This window comes from Cetorhinus maximus, chromosome 25, assembly GCF_964194155.1.
Source record: "Cetorhinus maximus chromosome 25, sCetMax3.hap1.1, whole genome shotgun sequence".
In the NCBI taxonomy this organism is placed as follows: domain Eukaryota; kingdom Metazoa; phylum Chordata; class Chondrichthyes; order Lamniformes; family Cetorhinidae; genus Cetorhinus; species Cetorhinus maximus.
Window position 1 is genome coordinate 34,697,488 of NC_135903.1, and position 19,327 is coordinate 34,716,814.

The 19,327-nt window shown below is 43.8% G+C and overlaps 1 protein-coding gene across 9 annotated transcripts in view; it reads left to right on the forward strand.

The window, feature by feature from the left end:
- Positions 1–19,327, forward strand: part of tmem98 (transmembrane protein 98) — a 73,475-nt gene that overhangs the window by 38,992 nt on the left and 15,156 nt on the right. For 7 of the 9 annotated variants that reach the window (XR_013573415.1, XM_078529785.1, XM_078529784.1 and 4 more), the window contains 5 exons: positions 2,861–3,079; positions 9,123–9,254; positions 11,254–11,287; positions 13,384–13,499; positions 14,783–14,842. Coding sequence is in view for 8 of the 9 variants with exons in the window: in XM_078529785.1 (XP_078385911.1) it covers positions 2,949–3,079; positions 9,123–9,254; positions 11,254–11,287; positions 13,384–13,499; positions 14,783–14,842 (473 nt within the window). In the remaining variant the exon portion in view is untranslated. Of the gene's footprint in view, positions 1–3; positions 67–2,860; positions 3,080–9,122; positions 9,255–11,253; positions 11,288–13,383; positions 13,500–14,782; positions 14,843–19,327 lie in introns of all 9 variants that reach the window. The other 2 variants (XM_078529787.1, XM_078529789.1) reach the window with 1 other exon arrangement.

Genomic DNA, 19,327 nt, shown 5'->3' on the forward strand with positions numbered 1-19,327 from the left:
CAGGAGCAGCTTGGTGCTCTGAACACTGGCATAAGTTTCATCATCCTCTGCTGCTGATTGCTGCAGGTATGTAACAGGAAATGGGAAAACAGCAGGTTTTAGTCAACCCATCCATCAAGCATTAGTCTGTTGTGAAAATCCCTCTTACACTGTCATTTTGAAAAAGCATTGCTCAGTATCTTGCAATGATTGAAGATCATAGTAATAAATGCAACCAGCCATTATATATTTCAAATACTTACTACATTATAACATGACAACTAGATGGCTATGATTGGCTAATTTTCAATCTGAGCTTTTTCTGATACCACCAGTGCATCTCTGATACTTCCTTTTCCCCCAAAAATATACTTTATTCATTAAATTTGTAAAGGTCCATTATAGAACACTTCAAATTTGACATGACATTACAAAAGTGCAGTACATATCAGTTTATTTCAATACAGTATGTGAGGTGCTTCACTACACTTGTTGCCATTGCAGGTTATATTTACGATGTATATTTGCATTTCACATCAACGGGTGCATAAAGCCTGAGGAGTTTTGCATGGTTTCCAGCCCCTCAGTATATTATGGTGAGAGGGCCTTTCCACATTGAGCCTTTACAGCAGCTGCCCCAGGCTTTAAAGTTAGCAGTGATACAGTGATAATAGAAGCAGTGAGACTTATGTATTGGGGCCCATTCCATATCCCAGGTAATTACCCAACTTCCTTCTGACAGAGGTGAGTAACTCGGCATTAAACCGTTTCGACCAGGAATCTGTCTCATGTTCACTATTCTGTAATGACTGACAGCAAAACCCAAATAATCTCAAAGCACTAAATGCACAACCAGAAAATAATGCCCTGCAAAAACAATTATCCTTTTTCTTTAATCTATGCTCTTGTGTATTTTAAATACTGACATACATCATACACCTGGAAAAAGAAAATAATTGTGGATTAGTATCTGTAAAATAATCCAACCTACTACAAGATATTATAATTCAGTAGCCCTTCTTCAGGCTCATTGCTTTGTTAGTACTCGATCAGTTATTGGTCTGTTAGTCCTGATTACTTATTTCAAAGTGTCTCTCCTGCTGCAAGGCTTTTTACAATGGAGCTGAGAATTCTCCCAGTATCCTAGCCAAGATTCCCCCTCAATCAACAGCAGCACTAAAAAAAAACAGATTAAGTGTTTATCGCCTGGCTGTTTATGGGAGATAACAGTCACAGAATGGATGCCACACTTGACCACATATCAACAGCCACTATATGCAAAGAAAATTCATTGTGCAATTTGTTTGAAACGCTTTGATCACATTACTTAAATGAATGCATACTTTTGATTTCATGACCATGACATATTCTTCTTCCTCAGTTCTCTGCCTGAAGGCAATTTTGATCCACAGCCCCACGTACGTCTTCCACTTTGGGTACAGGAAGGAGGCAGGTCCCAATTCCACCACGGAATGGAGATTGAACCTCATGTTTTTGGGACCAATCTGACCCACGCCAGTCGTCCCCCTACCACACAAGGAGCCTGAGTTGCTAATCAGTAAGGGAATCAAGGGTTATGGGGAAAAGGCAGGAAAGTGGAGTTGAGGATTAGCAGATTAGCCATTATCTCATTGAATGGCAGCGCAGACTCGATGGTCCGAATGGCCTACTTTTGCTCCTATGTCTTATGGTCTTAAGGCCTGGAGCTATGGATAGTGATGGTACAGGCGGCAACATTCTTTCCGTATCATGGCTGACCAGAAATCTCTCCCACTCTTACCACCTGCCCTTGGCGTGTGTTGGATGGATTTTCAGATTGGTACTCAACCTGTTTGGCCGCATTATGAATGCACCTTACTTGGCATCAAGTGCTGGAGTGGGGCTTGAATCGGAGCTTCTGGCTCAGAGGCAGGGGCGCTACCCATTGCCCCACCAGGCCTCCTTACCATGACAGATAGAATCATAGGCCGGGAATTTCCAGCTCCGTCTAGGCGGGACCCGCCATGGGAGATTCGGTGGCCCAGCCAAGAGTTCATTGACTTGCTGCAGGACCGGATGATCCCAGCGGCAGGCAGGGCTGGAAAATCCCGCCCATAGAATCATAGAATGGTTACTTCACAGAAGGAGGCCATTTGGCCCATTGGGTCTGTGCCATCTCTCTGGAAGTGCAACTTAGCTAGACCCACCCCGCACCTTTTCTCCATAGCCCTGCAAAAGTTTCTGTTCAGGTTATTACCCAATTCTATTTTGAAAGCCACGTTTTAATCTGTCTCCACCACACTGTCAGGCATTGTATTCCAAATCCTAACTACTCGCTTTGTAAGAAAGGTTTATCCTTATATCACCTTTTATTCTTTTGTCATTCACCTTAAATCGGTGTCCTCTGGTTCTCAACCCTTCTGCCAATGGGAACATTTTTTGCCTGTCCATGCAGCCCCCTCATGATTTTGAAAAACTCCATTAAATCCTGTCTCAATCTTCTCTTTTCTAAGGAGAACAGTCCCAGCTTCTCCAATCTATAACCACCTGGCTGAAGTTCTTTATCCCTGGAGCCATTCTCATAAATCTTTTCTGCACCCTCAAATGCCTTTAAATTCTTCCTAAAATGTGATGCTTAAAATTGGACACAACGCGCCAGTTGAGGCCGAATCAGTGTTTTATAAAGGTTCACCATAATTTCCCTGCTTATGTACTCTATGCTGTTATTTAGAAAGCCCAAGATTCCATGTGCCTTTTAACTGCTTGCTCCCCAGCCACCTTAAACAATTTGTGCACAGATAGCTCCAGATCCCCCTGCTTCCGCGTTCCCTTCAGAATATACTTTATTCTATATTTACTTGATATTGAAGTAAATGAAATGTCTTTCTTATTTGGATTTCAGATACAATGAAGCCATAGCAAAGTGAGAGGACAACGATACAAAGACGGCGCCTCATCCAATTTAAAACATTTCTCCAGTGTTAATTGCCATGGAGACGGTGGTTATAGTAGCAATTGGGGTCCTTGCGACTATTTTCCTGGCCTCCTTTGTAGCTCTTGTGGTTGTCTGCAGACACCGTTATTGTCAGCCCAGCAACCTGTTGCACCAGTTTGACTCGAAGTAAGTGCCAGCAAGGCCTGAGGCCTAATCCATTTTGAAATTGGCTCAGTTAATTTTAGTGCTAATATTTGTTCAGCTGCAAAGATCATTAAAACTACTACCAGAAGCTGTTAATTCGCAGGAGTGGGGCAGTCAGCCCAAAGGGATTTCATAGGTTTAATACAGAGCATCCATTACTGAAATGGAAGCTAGGATAGACCTATAGCTCTATAACAAATAGAAATTAGCTTCTGCATTTGCCCACACAGCATTGACTAAATGTAATGATGTTCATTGGATTCAAAGCATTTTGGAACATTCCCTATAAATGTGAAATACTCACTATAAATGCAGACTTATTCTTTATAGGGTCATTTATGGAGCAGAAGTAGGCCATTCAGCCCATCAAGTCCATACCCTTTCCCCTCAGAGCAAACCAGTCAGTTCCACTTCCCGCTTGATCCCCGTAACCCTGTAAGCTTATTTCCTTCGAGTACCCAACCAATTTCTTTTCAAAATCATTGATTGTTTCGGATACAACCAGTAGATTCCAGGTCACCACTCACTACATAAAAATGTTCTTCCTGATATTCCCCCTGCATCTCTTGCCCAAAATCTTAAACCTGTGCCCCTTAGTGCTTGTACCATCAGCTAATGGGAAGAGTATTTTTCTTGTATACCTTATCTAAGCCTGACATAATCTTGCACCCCTCTTATCAAATCACCCCTCAATCTCCTTTGCTCCAAGAAGAGCAACTCCAGCCTTTCCAACCCAACCTTGTAACTAATATCCTCCATCCCTGGAACCATTCTAGTAAATCTCCTCTGCACCCTGTCAAGGGCTTTCACATCTTTCCTAAAGAACTGGATTCAGTACTCTAGCTGGGACCTAACCAGAGCCTTATAAAGTTTCTGCATAACTTTCCTGATTTGTACTCAATGCCTCTATTTATAAAAACCAGAATACCATATGCTTGGCTAACCACTCTCTCACAATGTCCTGCCATCTTCAAAGATTGATGCACATGCAGCCGCATGTTCCTCTGTCCCTGCCCATGCTGCAGAATTGTGCCATTAACTCTACATTGCCTCTCCCTTTCCCTTCTGCCAAAAGCAACACCTCACACTTCTTTGAACTGAATTCCAATTGACGCTTGTCTGCCCATTTCTGCCAGTCTATCTATGTCCTTTTGCAGGGGGCTCTTATCGCCCTCACTGTTTGCCACTCCTCCAAGATTGCCTTGGCAAATTTTGAAATTTTACTCCATATTCCCATCTCCAAGTCATTTATATATAGCAAAAAAAAGCAGTGATCCTAGCACTGATGCTTGGGAACACCATTGTCTCCTACCTTCCAGTCCAAAAAACAACCATCTACCACAACTCGCTGTTTTCTGCCATTAAGCCAATTTTTTAATCCAACTTGATACTGACCCCACTATTCCATAAAACTCAATTTTGTTAACCAACCTTTCATGTGGTACTTTGTCAAACGCCTTCTCAAAATCCACATAGACAACATCCACTGCATTACCTTTGTCAACCTTCTCTGTTACTTTATCAAAAACATCAATTAGATTAGCCAAACATGATCTGCCTTTTACAAATCCATGCTGACTTTCCTTAATTAATTCAAACCTCTCCAAGTGCCTGCTAATTCTTTTCCTTGATTATAGACTCCAAAACCTTACCTACTACTGATGATAAACTAACTGGCCTGTAGTTGCTGGGACTGACCTTACATCCTTTCTTGAATAAAGGTGTCACATTTGTCACTCTCCAATCCTCTCTGTATCCAGGGAAGATTGGAAGATTAAGGCAAGACCTTCTGCTATCTTTACCCCACTCCCTCCTACTTGAGGACACCAACCAGAACAAAGCAGCCCGCTTGATTTGCACCACATCCACAAATATTCACTCCCTCAGCCATCAACGCACAGTGGCAGCAGTGTGTACCATCTATAAGATGCACTGCAGGAATTCACCAAGGCTCTTTTGACAGCACCTTCCAAACCCATGACCACTACTATCTAAAAGGACAGGGCAGCAGACACATGGGAACACCACCACCTGGAAGTTCTCCTCCAAGTCATTCACCACCCTGACTTGGAAATATATCGCCGTTCCTTCATAGTCACTGAGTCAATATCCTGGAATTCCCTCCCTAACAGCACTGTGGGTGCACTTACAGCACATGGACTGCAGCGGTTCAAGAAGGCAGCTCACCACCACCTTCTCACGGGCAGCTAGGGATGGGCAATAAATGCTGGCCCAGCCAGCGAAGCCCATATCCCATGAATGAATGAAAAGAAAATCTGGACCAAGTGAGATATCTAGCCTGAGTATAGCCAGCCTTTCCAGAATCTCCTGCCTCTCAATTTTCACCCAATCCATTACATCGACTATCTCCACTTCTACCGATACTCTGTCAGATTCCTCTTCCCTAGTAAACACCGATACAAAGAACTCATTAAGTATTCTGGACTTGTCCTGGGTCTCTAAGCATATATCACTCTCTTTACCCCTAATAGGACCCACTCCACCTCTTACTACTCGCTTACTATTTACATGCTGGTAGAGGATTTTTGAGTTCCCTTTTCTGTTGACCGCCATTACATTCTCTTCTCGATTAAGAATCTAAACCTTATGATGTGATGATCATTCGTACCCAAGTTCCCCACAGACACTTAGTCCACTTGGCCCACCTCATTTCTCAGCACCAGATCCAGCAATGCTTCTTTTCTAGTTGAGCCCAAAACATACTAATCAAGGAAGTTCTCCTGAACACATTTTAGAAACTCCTCCCCTTTACTCTAACATATTGATAACACATCAATATTTCAGTAATTAAAGTGCCTCACTATCGCCAATCTATGTGATTTCCCCAGCAGATTTGTTCCTCTATCTCTCTCCTCTAATTATAGACTGTAGGATATCCCCAATAGCATGGCCACGTCTTTTTGGCTTTTCAGCTCTAACCAAATGGATTCTGGCCTTGTCCCCTCAAGGATATCCCCTCTTTCCAACATTGCCATGTCTTCTCTAATCAGTATGGCTTCCTTTTTCTTTCCCTATCTTTTCTGAACACTTTCTACTCTTGTATATTAAGCACTCAGTCCTCACCATTTTTAAGCCACTTTTGTGTTATTGCTACTGCACCTTATTCCCACACTGCTCTTTGTGTTTTTGGTTCACTAACCCTTCTTTCTTTCACTTTCATTGCCCACAGTGGAAGTGTGTGCTTAAAAGCACCAAGCAGAAGGCTGGGAGTTCACAAGCTCCATTAAATCACTCCTACCTGCTCCAGGAGAGCTAATAGGCCTGATTCTACTCCACCTGCGCCTCACCAGATATCCAACATCAGTCAGAACATTTTATCATACACCTCATGAAGTTTAAACATTCAACTGTACAAGAGTTAAACGATGAGCTTTTCCACTAATTTGCAAAATTTTAAAATATTATGGCCCAGATCCTCCAGTCAGTGTTGATGCTGCATGCATTGATGCTGTCTGTGACGCTTTCTACGAACTGACCCTTTTGCGATTTTTCAGCCAGGACTTCTGATCCTGACTGTAGCATTGATGGGTCAGTGCAGTCTCTCCAATGGAAGAAAAGATGGACTAAGAAAGGACACCCCCCACTCCCCCCACACCCCACCCTACCTTTTCTCGACAGTAGTTGTTCTATCCGGGCAAGTTTTTAAAGGTCCAAGTCTTTCAGTAAATGAGTTGGTGGATGGATGCACAGAGCGAGTGGGTGGTTGGGTCAGGGGGTAGTCAGGTGGTCAAGGGGGTAAGCCAGGTGGCCGAGAGGGTAGTCTGGTGGGGGTGGGTAGTCGGGTGGTCGGTGGGTGGTTGTTGGGTGATCAGAGTAGTAGCCAGGTGGTCGGGGGTAGTTGGATCGGGTCAAGGGCAGTCGGGCCCTTGGGGGTTAGTTGGGTGTGGGGAGTAGTTGGATGATCAGAGTAGTAGCCAGGTGGTTGGGGGTAGTCGGATTGGGTCGGGGGTAGTAAGACCGTTGGGGGGTAGTCCGATGGTTGGTGGTGGTGGGGGGTATTCAGGTCGGGTTGGGAGTATGACTGGGGGGAAGGATTGATTGTAGTGCTCAGTTGAGTTACGTTGGCTAATCACTGAGTTAAAGCAAGTATTAATCACCGTAACATTTCCCGGGGAAGTATATCAGACCAGAGTCTCTGGCACTGAGCTCGGGATTGAAGACATTTGCAGTGGGTCCTGGGCAGCGGAAAGCAGCCCATCGGAAGCGCTTAAACTTCCCAGGCAATTCTTGCACATGTGTGTGAGTCAGGACTTCCAAGGGGACCAGACGTGCATCTCCCAACTAAAGTCCAGTCTCTGATGATCTGGATAATGGCATATTTGGACCTCTTTCTCCAAACCTTCCGTGGCCTTCAAACAACAGACTGAAGTTTGCTAAAGTGCAGGGTTTTTTTTTGAAAAATATACTTTATTCATAAAATATCTGGAATAACATTCCAAACCATTTCAAAATCACCATCACAAAAGTACAATCAGGTTCAACTTTTACAACATGTATCACGAGGTGCATCAATACAATCAATGAATATTACAATCATTTGCAGACACTCATTATCTTAAAGGAAACACTTGTTGTAGCTTTGTGTGAAAAGGCCATGCTTAAATTCTCAAACTGATATGTGCAGCTTGGACCACACCTACCAGCTCAGTGTCATAGAGCTGGGTTAAATATTAACACTTTGCTTAAAGACCTTGGTTTTCATCTGAGACAAACAATGAATCATGAACCATGAGTCACATAGTAAATCAGCTCACTGAAGAGAGTGTTCACATGAAAATTCTCAATTGTGACTAGAAATTCTAAAAATAGCCAAAGAAGAACAAAGGAGAAACCAGTTCATTAAAAAGACTGCACAAATAAACTTAGAATAAACTACACCAGTGGTCATTGAAACCGCAGTTGCTCATGACTCTTTGTATGAAGGGACTGTCTTTCAGATTTCTGCTATTGTCGCTCTTGTTGACGGACTCCCTCTGCTGGATATATAGAAGGATAAGAGCATTGAAAGAGCCTGTTCCTTATACCATTGTGGAGAGTGACGTACAGAGGAGCTTATAGTTTCTAGTTCTGTGTCAATGGGTTAATGCGAGGACATCCAGTATCTGCTCTTTTTTCCCTCCATCCTGACCAGGTTTCTTGTTGATTGGCAGTTTGAAGTAGCAATGCAGTGGCCATTTAAAAAAAAATATTGCATGTTTTGACCTGTAACACATTGGTTTGGCTCAAGTCTTGTATCTCTGGGGCAGTTGGTTGTGTGTTTGAATCCCACACCAGGCCGTGAGGCCAATAATCTAGGCTGACATTCTAGCACAGAGGGAGCTGTACTGCACTGTCAGAGGTGCCTTCCTTGAGCTGGGATGTTAAACTGAGACTTGATGTCTGTGCAGGTGAAAATTAAAGATCTCATGGTAACATTTGAAGAGCAAGTTTCCTGGTCAACTCTCCTGCCTTCCCTAAAGACACTGGACATTCGTCTCATTGCTGTTCTCTATTATTTTGATAAAAGGAGCCATTGCATCATTGATTAAAACTTAACTGGCAGAAAAGTTAAAAACTTGTCTTGTGGAAAATGACCCTCACCAATTGTAACAAACAGCTGTGAATAAACCCGGGGGCCCATTGCTAATCATTAAGCTTTAGCGTTATGCAGGCATCAAGATGGGAAATGGGCCCAGATTAATTTATACACCAAAGTATTGGAAAGATATTCAACTACATCCAAACCCTTCCCTAACATCCACACATATCCACTTCTATCAGGGATCACTGGAACAGCCAAGGCTCAGAACCCTTTTCAATTTCCCCCTTGCTAAGCCAGGAGGGCTTAGCCTAGTGTAATATCTATCTTCCACCTAGGCTGAAACCAAGACCATCTTAGAATGGACAAGGGCTTAATACTTAGATTGCCCAATTCAGCTACTCACTGTCATTAGTGCTGCACCCACCTTCCTGAATGTATTATTCAAAATTTCTGATTTACCTAATGGTTTATTTTGTTTCACAGGCCTACAGTGGATCTGATTGGTGCAATGGAAACCCAGAGTGAACCCTCAGAACTGGAACTGGATGATGTTGTTATCACAAACCCACACATTGAGGCAATTCTGGAAAACGAAGACTGGATAGAGGATGCCTCGTATGTACTGCACGTTCCTTTATTGCTGATTTACCAATGTTGCCTGAACAAACACTGAGCACATCTTTCTCATGATCTCAGGTGAAAGAACAATAAATATTGTGTATACCCCACCAGGCCAAGCCTACTGCATCCAAATAGCAGGTAGGTCACCTGCTTTTAGACAACCACCAAAGACTTGGCTGGTACTTCAGTGCCTACTGAGGGAATGCTACACTCTTGTCGGTGCTGTCTTTTGGATGAGATGTTAAACTGGGGCCTGGTCTGCCTTCTCATTTGGATGTAAAAGATCCCGTGGCACCATTTTGAAGAAGTACAAGGGGAGGTCTTACTGTATCTTGACAAATATTTATCCCTCAACCAATATCACTAAAAAAAAAAATTACCTGGTCATTATCTCATCGCTGTTTGTGAGAAGTTGCTGTGCACAAATTGGCTGCCATCAATCCTACATTAGAACAGTGACTACACTTCAAATGTGCTTAATTGGCTGTAAAGTGCTTTGGGATGTCCTCTGGTTGTAAAAGGTGTGATCTAAATGCAAGTTCTTTCTTTAGTTACCAGGAGATGAACAAAAATGGCTCAGTGACAAATCCCTGTTTGATTTTCCTTCCTCCTTCCTCATTCCATGTCAGGAAATGCCTGGCATCTGATTGGTGTCTCCTAGTAGCAGTGAGGCTAAGATTGAGAATTCACCTGTGTTTAGGGATCAATCCCAAGCATCTTTGTTCCAATAGTGACATTAAGCTTGATTTTCCAGTTGGGATTATTTGTATGCGAACAGCAACTTCTTTGAAATAAGTGGGTTATGTTGGTGTTAAAATAATGTTGATCAGAAAATCAAGACCATTGTCTTTAAAAGCATTAAGGCTTTGCCAACCTATGTAGGACTTTATCAGGTGATTGGTAAAATTTTATGAGGGGGATATTTTATAATGATCTAAATCTGAGTTTAGCCTGTAACTGCATTTATCATTAAGGCCCTATTAACAGTGAAGGAGCCCTCATGTTTCAAATTTGACACCACTGGTATTCAACTTAACGTGGTGCTGGAACTCAACAGTGGCCAAAGACTGAATTCCTGGTTTCTGATGAATACATTCTACAAACATGGATACGAGGAACACATTTTAAAATGAAACACGAACGAAACATGTAAAGAAACAAAAACACATAACGCTGGAAGTAGTCAGGAGGTCAGTCAGTGTTTGTGAGATGCTTTGGATAAGAAGAACATTTTCTCTTTGTGCTCCGGTAATGTGTGGCAAAGTGTGGGTAATTCTTCTGGCTGGTTGAGTATATCTGTGTGTATTTGATTGAATTTTATATGTGAACACGTGAATTTATAAATCTCAGCTCATTTGCTGCTAAAACCCTCATCCATGCCTTTGTTACCTCTAGTCTTGACTATTCCATCGCACTCCTGGTTTGCCTCCCACATTCTACCCTCCATAAACTTGAGGTAATCCAAATCACTGCTGCCCATGTCTTAATCTGCAGCAAGTCTTGATCCCCTATCATCCCTGTCCTCACTGACCTACATTGGCTCCCAGTCAAGCAGCACCTTGATTTTAAAATTATAATCCTTATTTTCATATTCCTACATGGCCTTGCCCATCCCTAACCCTGTAATCTTCTTCAGCCTCACCACCCTCTGAGATAGCTGTGCTCCTCTAATTCTGTCCTCTTATGCATTCCCAATCATAATTGTTGCACCATGGATAGCCACATCTTCAGTTGCCTAGGCTCCAAACTCTGGCATTCCCTCCCAAGACCACTCTGCCTCTCTACCTCACTTTCCTCCTTTAAAACACTTCTTAGAATCTACCTGTTTGACCAAGCTTTCAGTCATCTGATCTAATATTTCCTCATGTGGCTCAGTGCCATACTTCGTTTTATAATGCTCCTACGAAGTGGCTTGGGACCTTACATTAAAGGTACTATATAAATATGAGCTGTTGTTGAATCTGTGTAACTAAAATAGACTTCTATTTTCTAGGGGTTTGGTGTCACACTGTATTGAGATCCTTAAGGTAAGAATTGTGTCAATTTTCACTAGAGACCGAGGGCCGGGTTTTAGCGCGGTCAGGCTGACTCCAGAGGCCTTTAAAAATGGTGGGTAGGACCTGATTCTGGGATTCCCACCCCCATTCCCAGCACTGGAAATTTTCGCTGGTGTGGGATAATTTTTGTGGAGCTGTGCCTTTTTGAGGCCTTATGTTTCAAGGCCCCACAGAGGAGACATGAACCACAGTCTGGACTTGGAAACCTTTTGAAAGGTATGTTTAAAAGGTTTTACTCATGTCCCCTCCATTTCCCCATGCCCCCTCCATGCCCACATGTCACCTCCATCTCCCCATGCCACCTCCATGCCCTTCCTATGCCCTCCATTCCCCATTATGCAATATGTATTGGACCAATGAGCCATATAGTGACCATAGCAAGTCTTGAAATGCTCATGATTTTGGCCATCTGTTTCAGTTGATACATTTCTCAGATGGCCCCATTATGAATGGTTGGCTGAGTTCCAAATCTCACTCATGGATTAGCTCAGCAGGAGCCTGTTTAGACAACTTGAGGGGTGGTGTTAGTTTTGATTGATTTACATTTAGATGAGGTTATAATAAGTTACTCTTTCTTTGACCTATTTTTCAATGTCTCTATGTTTATTTGGACAAGAGTAAGAGGAGTGAAGTTGGGTAAAGCTTCTGTTATTGAAAATATGATTGGCAATGTCCGATAGACACTTTTATAAGGTTGTAAGTGCAGCAATTCTTTCTCAAATCAGATTTCAGAATGAGTATTTCTTATGAGCATTTCAAGATTTGCCATTGTTATTATATGGCTCTTTGGTTCTGTGCATAATAGGTGAGTGGGCATGGAGGGGGCATGGAGGCATTGGGAGTGGGTGGGTGTTGAGGGGGCTTTAGGATTGAGGTCTGGTGGGCCTAACGGCCTTTACTACAACTGGGATGAAGACCCAAAGAGCTGAGGGAGGCCTTCTAACCAGCCCACTTTGGCACGTGCATGCCTCCATGGCCACATACAAACTGCTTCCAGGAGCAGTGGGCCCACCTTGACCCCACCCCTGCCCCCTGAGTGCAGTGCATGTGGGGGCCATTATTAAGAAGATAGGTCCGCCGATGACTTGAGCTTCCTGCCTCGTTAATGAAAATCCGGCCCCAAGTCCTATATTAGGAACATTGAAGCAGGAGAATGCTATTCAATTCGATCATGGCTGATTTATACCTTAACTCCATTTACCCAGCTTAGCTTCATATCGCTCATACCCTTACCGAACAAAAATCTATATTAGCCTTGAAATCTCTAATTGACGATGCACCCACATCCTTTGGGGTGAGAGAGTGAGAGATTTCCACTACCTTCTGTGTGAAAACGTGCTTTAGGATTTTCCTTTTAAGTAACCTAACTCTAAGTTTAAGATTGTGCCATTGTATTGTGCAGCTCCCCGCCAGAAGACAATAGTTTCTGTGTCTATCCTATCGAGTCGCTCTCTCATTTTAGCACAGCACAGCAGCAAGCGCAGGAGAAAAGATGAATTACAAAGTTGCGTTATATTTCTTCAAAATGTGAAGTTGGAGACTGTGAATTTAATCATTAAACCATTAGCAATTGTCCTCAATGCATCTAACAGTGATAGTCTACAAACCAAGCAGATACAGAACATGATTGGATGGAGACAATCCAGGCCGGATATAAATTTTATTCTTCACTTGCATTTACACCTGTCGAGTCTCCACTGGCATCTGAACTCACTCCAGTTAGGGCCTTCTCTTGTGATAAGAATATGTGTCACAATGTTGCAGAGGAACCAGAGAGTCACTGGTGAGATTTTAATTCACTCAAAACCCATTCACTTACACAGAGTTAAAATCGGGCCCAATCAGACTATACAGGAACCGATGGTGAGATTGCATGGGCTTGGTAATCCCCTTGCACTGAATGAAAGATTTGACATGTCAATCACCCAATAACATTTTTAATTAGAAAACAAAATGTCACATCTGAGGGCAAATTTTGTTTTGTCATTTTTAGATTCTTTGCTTTTGAGTATTTAAAAAAAGCCAACCTTCACAGTTGTTGATTCTTCTATACTCCTGTTTTACAGATATGTCATACTCTAACTGAGAAACTTGTTGCCATGACGATGGGATCAGGGGCAAAGATTAAATCGCCAGCGAGGCTGAGTGACATAATTGTGGTGGCAAAGCGGATTAGTCCAAGGTGAGAAGGACCTCTCTTGGGATAGCACAAATTACCTTGTTATGCACGTGCAGACATTAGTCAATAGGATGAATCTGCAGAGCTGATCTTCCCTCAGTGATGGGTTGAAAGGGCCACCACCATAAGGAGATACAAGGTATGGTGGAAATTGGGTTGATGCAGTGGGTTAGACACCGGTCTTTCACTGCTGATGAGCATTCCCAAGGTCTCCCAAGTGGGAGTCAGGGAAAAGTGCACAGGCCACTACTTCAGATCCATCTGAGACTTCCTAAAGCCCAGGACTTCATTATACCATGAAATACCCTGGGATCACAGTAAGAACTTCTCAGTTTCCATCTTATCACTTCCTTTCACACTTGTAAACACTTGTATTCGACCCCCTTGCTCTCCTCATCTTCACTTTTTGAAAACAACTTGATGTCTGTACTTCACCTCACAGCACTGAAGTCTTGCCCCTATCTCAATTCACTTCACCTTTTGGCAATGTGTATTAGTTAATTTCAAAGCTATTTTGTGATGGAAAATCTGACAGTATGTTAGAAATTGTAATTCAACGAGGAAATTCTACGCAAGAGAGAGAGCCAGGATTTACAAGTACTTTCCCCATAATCATTTTTAAACAAATTTGCTCTTTTCTTTAAGCTATAGCAGTGGGGAAGCTGGTAGATATTCAGTCAAGCAAATGCAGTAGGATGACATGAGCAAGAGGACTAATCTCAATGGATTTGGTCTTGTTTGGAGACTAGTCATAGGCCTGGATAAGGGCACCGTGTTGTGCATTCCCTTATAGGAAGGATATAGCAGCAATGTCAAAGGTACAATGTAGGTTCACTAGAATTCTACCAGAGATGATGAGTTACAATAGTGAAGGAAGCTGAGAAGTGAAGGACTATGTCTATGATTATGTGAAGCTGAGGGCTATCTTAAAGATTATGAAGAGTTACGAGATTATTTCCACAGATAGATAAGAAGGTACCAAGAGAACACAAATTTAAGTTAATCAAAATAATTTGCCTATGTATCCCAACATTCTGTTTATGTTAAAAGCAAAATACTGCGGATGCGGTTACAGACTCAAACCGTTAACTCTGCCTTTCTCTCCACAGATGCTGACAGACTGCTGCGTTTTTCCAGCAATTTTTGTTTTTGATTCTGTTTACGTTGTTTGAACTATTGTTACATTTAGTCACTGCTTTCTGTGAGCAAAGAATTCATCAAGTCCTCTCTCCACGTTGGCAGAGCTTACAATAATGTATTTTGTTTCATTGCCCCTTTGTCACTAGGGTGGACGATGTTGTAAGATCGATGTACCCTCCGCTGGATCCCAAGCTCCTGGATGCCAGGTCTGCAGCTGTTTCTATTGCTTCTAAAATATTAATATTTATATAATTATAGACTGAAATATGTGTGGCATACATCTCAATCTGGAATATGTTGAATGGGTGGAATATGAGCCCAGTTTCCTGCACAATTTGGAATATCAGCTGATTTTGCTACCGTGCGGGATATGCATGTCACTCATGCTTTTCTCAAGATCAACGTTTAATATTGGGAGGTCTTAATTATAACAGAGCTTTTGAGAGACACGTGCATGGTTCGCTCCAAGGAGAAATTAGACTATTTAGTTTATGCGATTGCCGAAGAAAAAAGTGTTCTGACCATATGGTTACAGCACAGAAGGAGGCCATTCAGCCCATTCAGTTCATGCTGGCTCTGCAAGAGCAAATCAGTTAGTGCCACTGTCCCACCCTTTTCCTGTAACCCTGCCATTTTTTTAAATCTTCAGGTGCTTATCCAATTTCCTTTTGAAAGCCAAAATTGAACCTGAATCTACCACCCTCCCAGGCAGTGCATTCCAGGTCCTAGCTGCAGGGGGAGGTGGTGGCATAGTGGTAATATCACTGGGCTCGTCATCTCATGGCCAGGGCTAATCCTCTGTGAATATGGGATCAAATCCCACAATGGCAGCTGGTGGAATTTAAATTCCACTGTTTTTCCTGCCAATGCAAGATGGCCACTGACACCTATTTGCACATGTGAAGAAATCCAGTACCCAGCATGCTAGCACCCTCTATGCATGTGTCAATGACATCACCATCTGCCTGTTTCTGAGAATACAGTTTTATTTGTTCACAGGATGGGATTATGTTAGTCATTTCTCGTAATTAACTCTGCATAAGCTGCATTTACACGTGGTAATGTTCTTTTTCATGTAATTTAACCTGGATGGGCTTCACCCTTCCTTGAGGCAGCTGTGTGTCTATATGGCAATGAGCTCCGCAGATCAGGAGCAGTTCAAGACAAATTTGTAAACTGGATGGACTAATTCAGTTACAGAGATTAAAAACAGGAAAATGCTGGAAGAACTTAGCAGGTCTGGCAGTGTCTGTGGAGAGAGAAACAGGAAAAGCGTTTCAAGTCCGTATGACTCAGCTTCAGCTCTGAAGAAGTCATATTGGACTTGAAACGTTATCCCTGTTTCTTTCTCCACAGATGCTGCCAGACCGCCCAAAGTTTCTGCTCATCTAATTATAGAATCCCCTATTACTATTGCTTTTCCCATTCCTCTTACCCCCATCCCACACAGCTGAGCCAGATAAAGGCAGAATGAGGGGGTACATAAAGGGATATTTAGCAGAGTACAGGAGTCACCATGGCACTGTCACTGAGGTGGGCGTGTGCTAGCACAGAGTCAGAAATGGTACAGCCATGGGGACAGTTTGTAACGTGCCACAAAAACAACATTGTGCATTTATATAGCACCACTAACAGAATGAAACATCATCACCAAACACAATTTGGCACCAAACTACATAAGGAGCTATTAGAATCGATGATCAAAAACTTGATTAAAAGATGCTGCCGGACCTGCTGAGTTTTTTTTCAGCATTTTCCCATTTTTATTTCAGAATTCCAGCATCTGCAGTATTTTAGCAAGTTACAGAGAGACCCAGTCAAAAATAAAGAAAACAACAAGGCCACTAAGGTATACCAAGCTGGCTAAAATATGACCATGATGATTAGAGCAGTGTGACCTTTGCCCCTGGCTGCTGCTTGCTCACATTGACGTAATGGAGTAAAACAGTTTAACTGCACATGCACGGCAATGACAGCAAACACAGCCTTTAAATTCAATTAATATAATCAGGATTTTAAAGTTAGTCTTGGTAATGGTGGCCATGAAACTGTCATCAATTGTCATAAATACCCATGTGATTCACTAATGCTCTTTAGGGAAGGAAATCTGGCGTCTCTTACCTGGTCTGGCCTACCTGTGACCCCAGACCCACAGCAATGTGATTGACACTTAATTGCCCTTTGAGATGGCCTAGCAAGCTACTCAATTGTATTGAACCACTATGTATTCTTAAAAAAAGGAATGAAACCACCTGGCATCGACCTAGGCACCGGAAATGACAATAGCAAACTCAGCCCTGTCCACCCTGCAGCAAAGTCCTCCTTACTAACATCTGGGGCCTTGGGCCAAAATTGGGAGAGCTGTCCCACAGATGAGTCAAACAATAGCCTGAGATAGTCATACTCATGGAATCATACCTTACAGACAATGGGCAGAATTGTCCCAGGTTTGCACTAAGTGCAGTAGCGGGCAGGGAAAACGGCAATGGCAGCTTCTCACGCCGTATTGTCCCAAACCCACCGCAGTCATTATGCGCTCCTGAGAAACAGCTGGTGGGCTGTCACCTCACCGCTTCAGCGCGCCTGGCACCACATTTAAAGTACAGCCGTGCGCACACCTCTCAGTGTTTCCAGCCCAGGACTTGTGCAAATAAGACATGGCCCTGAAAGGCAAGAAGACTGCAGCCCCCAGGTTTAGTGGCGCATCCCTCGAGACCCTTTTGGACACCGTGATGTCCTCTGCTCCCCCACCCCCCCACCCCCCCTGTCTGGCTGCAGGAGGGGCAGCTACATTACCACTATTGCTTGGTAGGCAATGGCAGTGGTGATCAGTGCCAATATTGCACAGAAGAGGTTCACCATCCAATGCAGATAGAGGATGAGTGATCTCATCCATGCAGCCAGGGTATGGCAACCATCTCATCACTCTCAACTCACACACTCAAGCACATCACACATTCTCCGGCATCTCACTCACTGCCAGCTCAAGGAACATCATCACTCACTCTTTCACACACCCTCACATCTCCATCTGGCCTCATCTCCTCTGGAGACTGCCTCCTCAGACCTCACCATCTTGAGGCCACTCGCACAGATCAACTTGTGCCCCCCACACACACCCTGGGATACCCTCCTTCCTAGTGAAGCCCTCACCCTGTAGCCTCTCCCCTTGCCTGAGGCCACCCCCTCCCTTCCCCAAGCAAAGCCCTAGCCCTGCAGCCGCACAAAGCCACACCCGCCTTATGGCTGGTCTGGTAGGTAGGTAGGTGCCCATGAGCTCCCCCTAAAAGTGATGTGGCACTGCCTGTGAAGCCTGGCGCTGATGATTGCGAGTGCCGATTGAAGCAAAGTAGGCAAACAAACCTCGAAGTCCCGAGTGAAGTGCAGCTCGCCAGGTGCCCGTCACTTGTGTAGTTGTGAAACACGTCGGCCTGCAATCATGCCGACATGGGCCTGCGATCCAGCTTTCGGGAATGAGTCCGGCAGGCTGGCCTTATAATGATATGCAGATGTATTATAATGAGGATCCCAACGTCCAATGATAGGCCGTGTATCCCGCCATCGATGGGCTGAGCGGACAATTGCAAACTGGTTTCACAATGTTGTGAAACCAATTTTTGGCCTTCTCGTGCTAATGTCTGCACAAGCCACCGAGCATGTCCTGATGCCACAGGAATTTCCGCCCAGTGCCCCAGATACCACCATCACCATCCCTGGGTATATCCTGTCTCACCGGCAGGGCAGACCCAGCAGAGGTGGCAGCACAGTGGTATACAGTCGGGAGGGAGTTGGGAGTGCTTAACATTGCCTCATGGTATCAAGTCAAAGATGGGCAAGGAAACCTCCTGCTGATTACCACTGACTGCCCCCTCTCAGCTGATGAATCAGTGCTCCTCCATGTTGAAAACCAATTGGAAGAAGCAATTAGGGTGGCAAGAACACAGAATGTACTCTGGGTGGGGGACTTCAAAGTCCATCACCAAGAGTGTCTTGGTATAGCACCACTACTGACTGAACTGGTCGCGTCTCAAAGAACATAGCCGTTATACTGGGTCTGCGGCAGGTGGTGAGGGAACCAACAAGAGGGAAAACCTACTTGGCCTTGTCTTGACCAATCTACCTGTCGCAGATAGATCTGTCCATGACAGTATTGATAGGAGTAACCACCACACAGCCCTGGCGGAGATGAAGTCCTGCTTTCACATTGAGGTGTCAACCTGTTGAAGCTACCAACACAGGACTACTTCCATGCCAAACAGTGAAAGCAACATGTGATAGACAGAGCTAAGCGATTCCACAACCAGTGGATCAGAACTAAGCCCTGTAGTCATGCCACATGCAGTCATGAATGGTGGTGGACAATTAAACAACTAACCAGAGGAGGAGGGTACACAAATATCCCCATCCTCAATGATGGGGAGCCCAGCACATCAGTGAAAGAGACAAGGCTGAAGCATTTGCAAACATCTTCAGCCAGAAATGCCAAATGGATGATCCGCCTCGGCCTCCACCAGAGGTCCCCAGCATCACAGATTCCAGTCTTTAGCCCGATTCAATTCACTCCACTTGATATCAAGAAATGGCTGAAGGCTGAATGGCTGAAGTGGATATTGCAAAGGCTACCAGCCCGGACAATATTCCGGCAATAGTACTGAAGACTTGTACTGCAGAACTAACCATGCTCTAGCTAA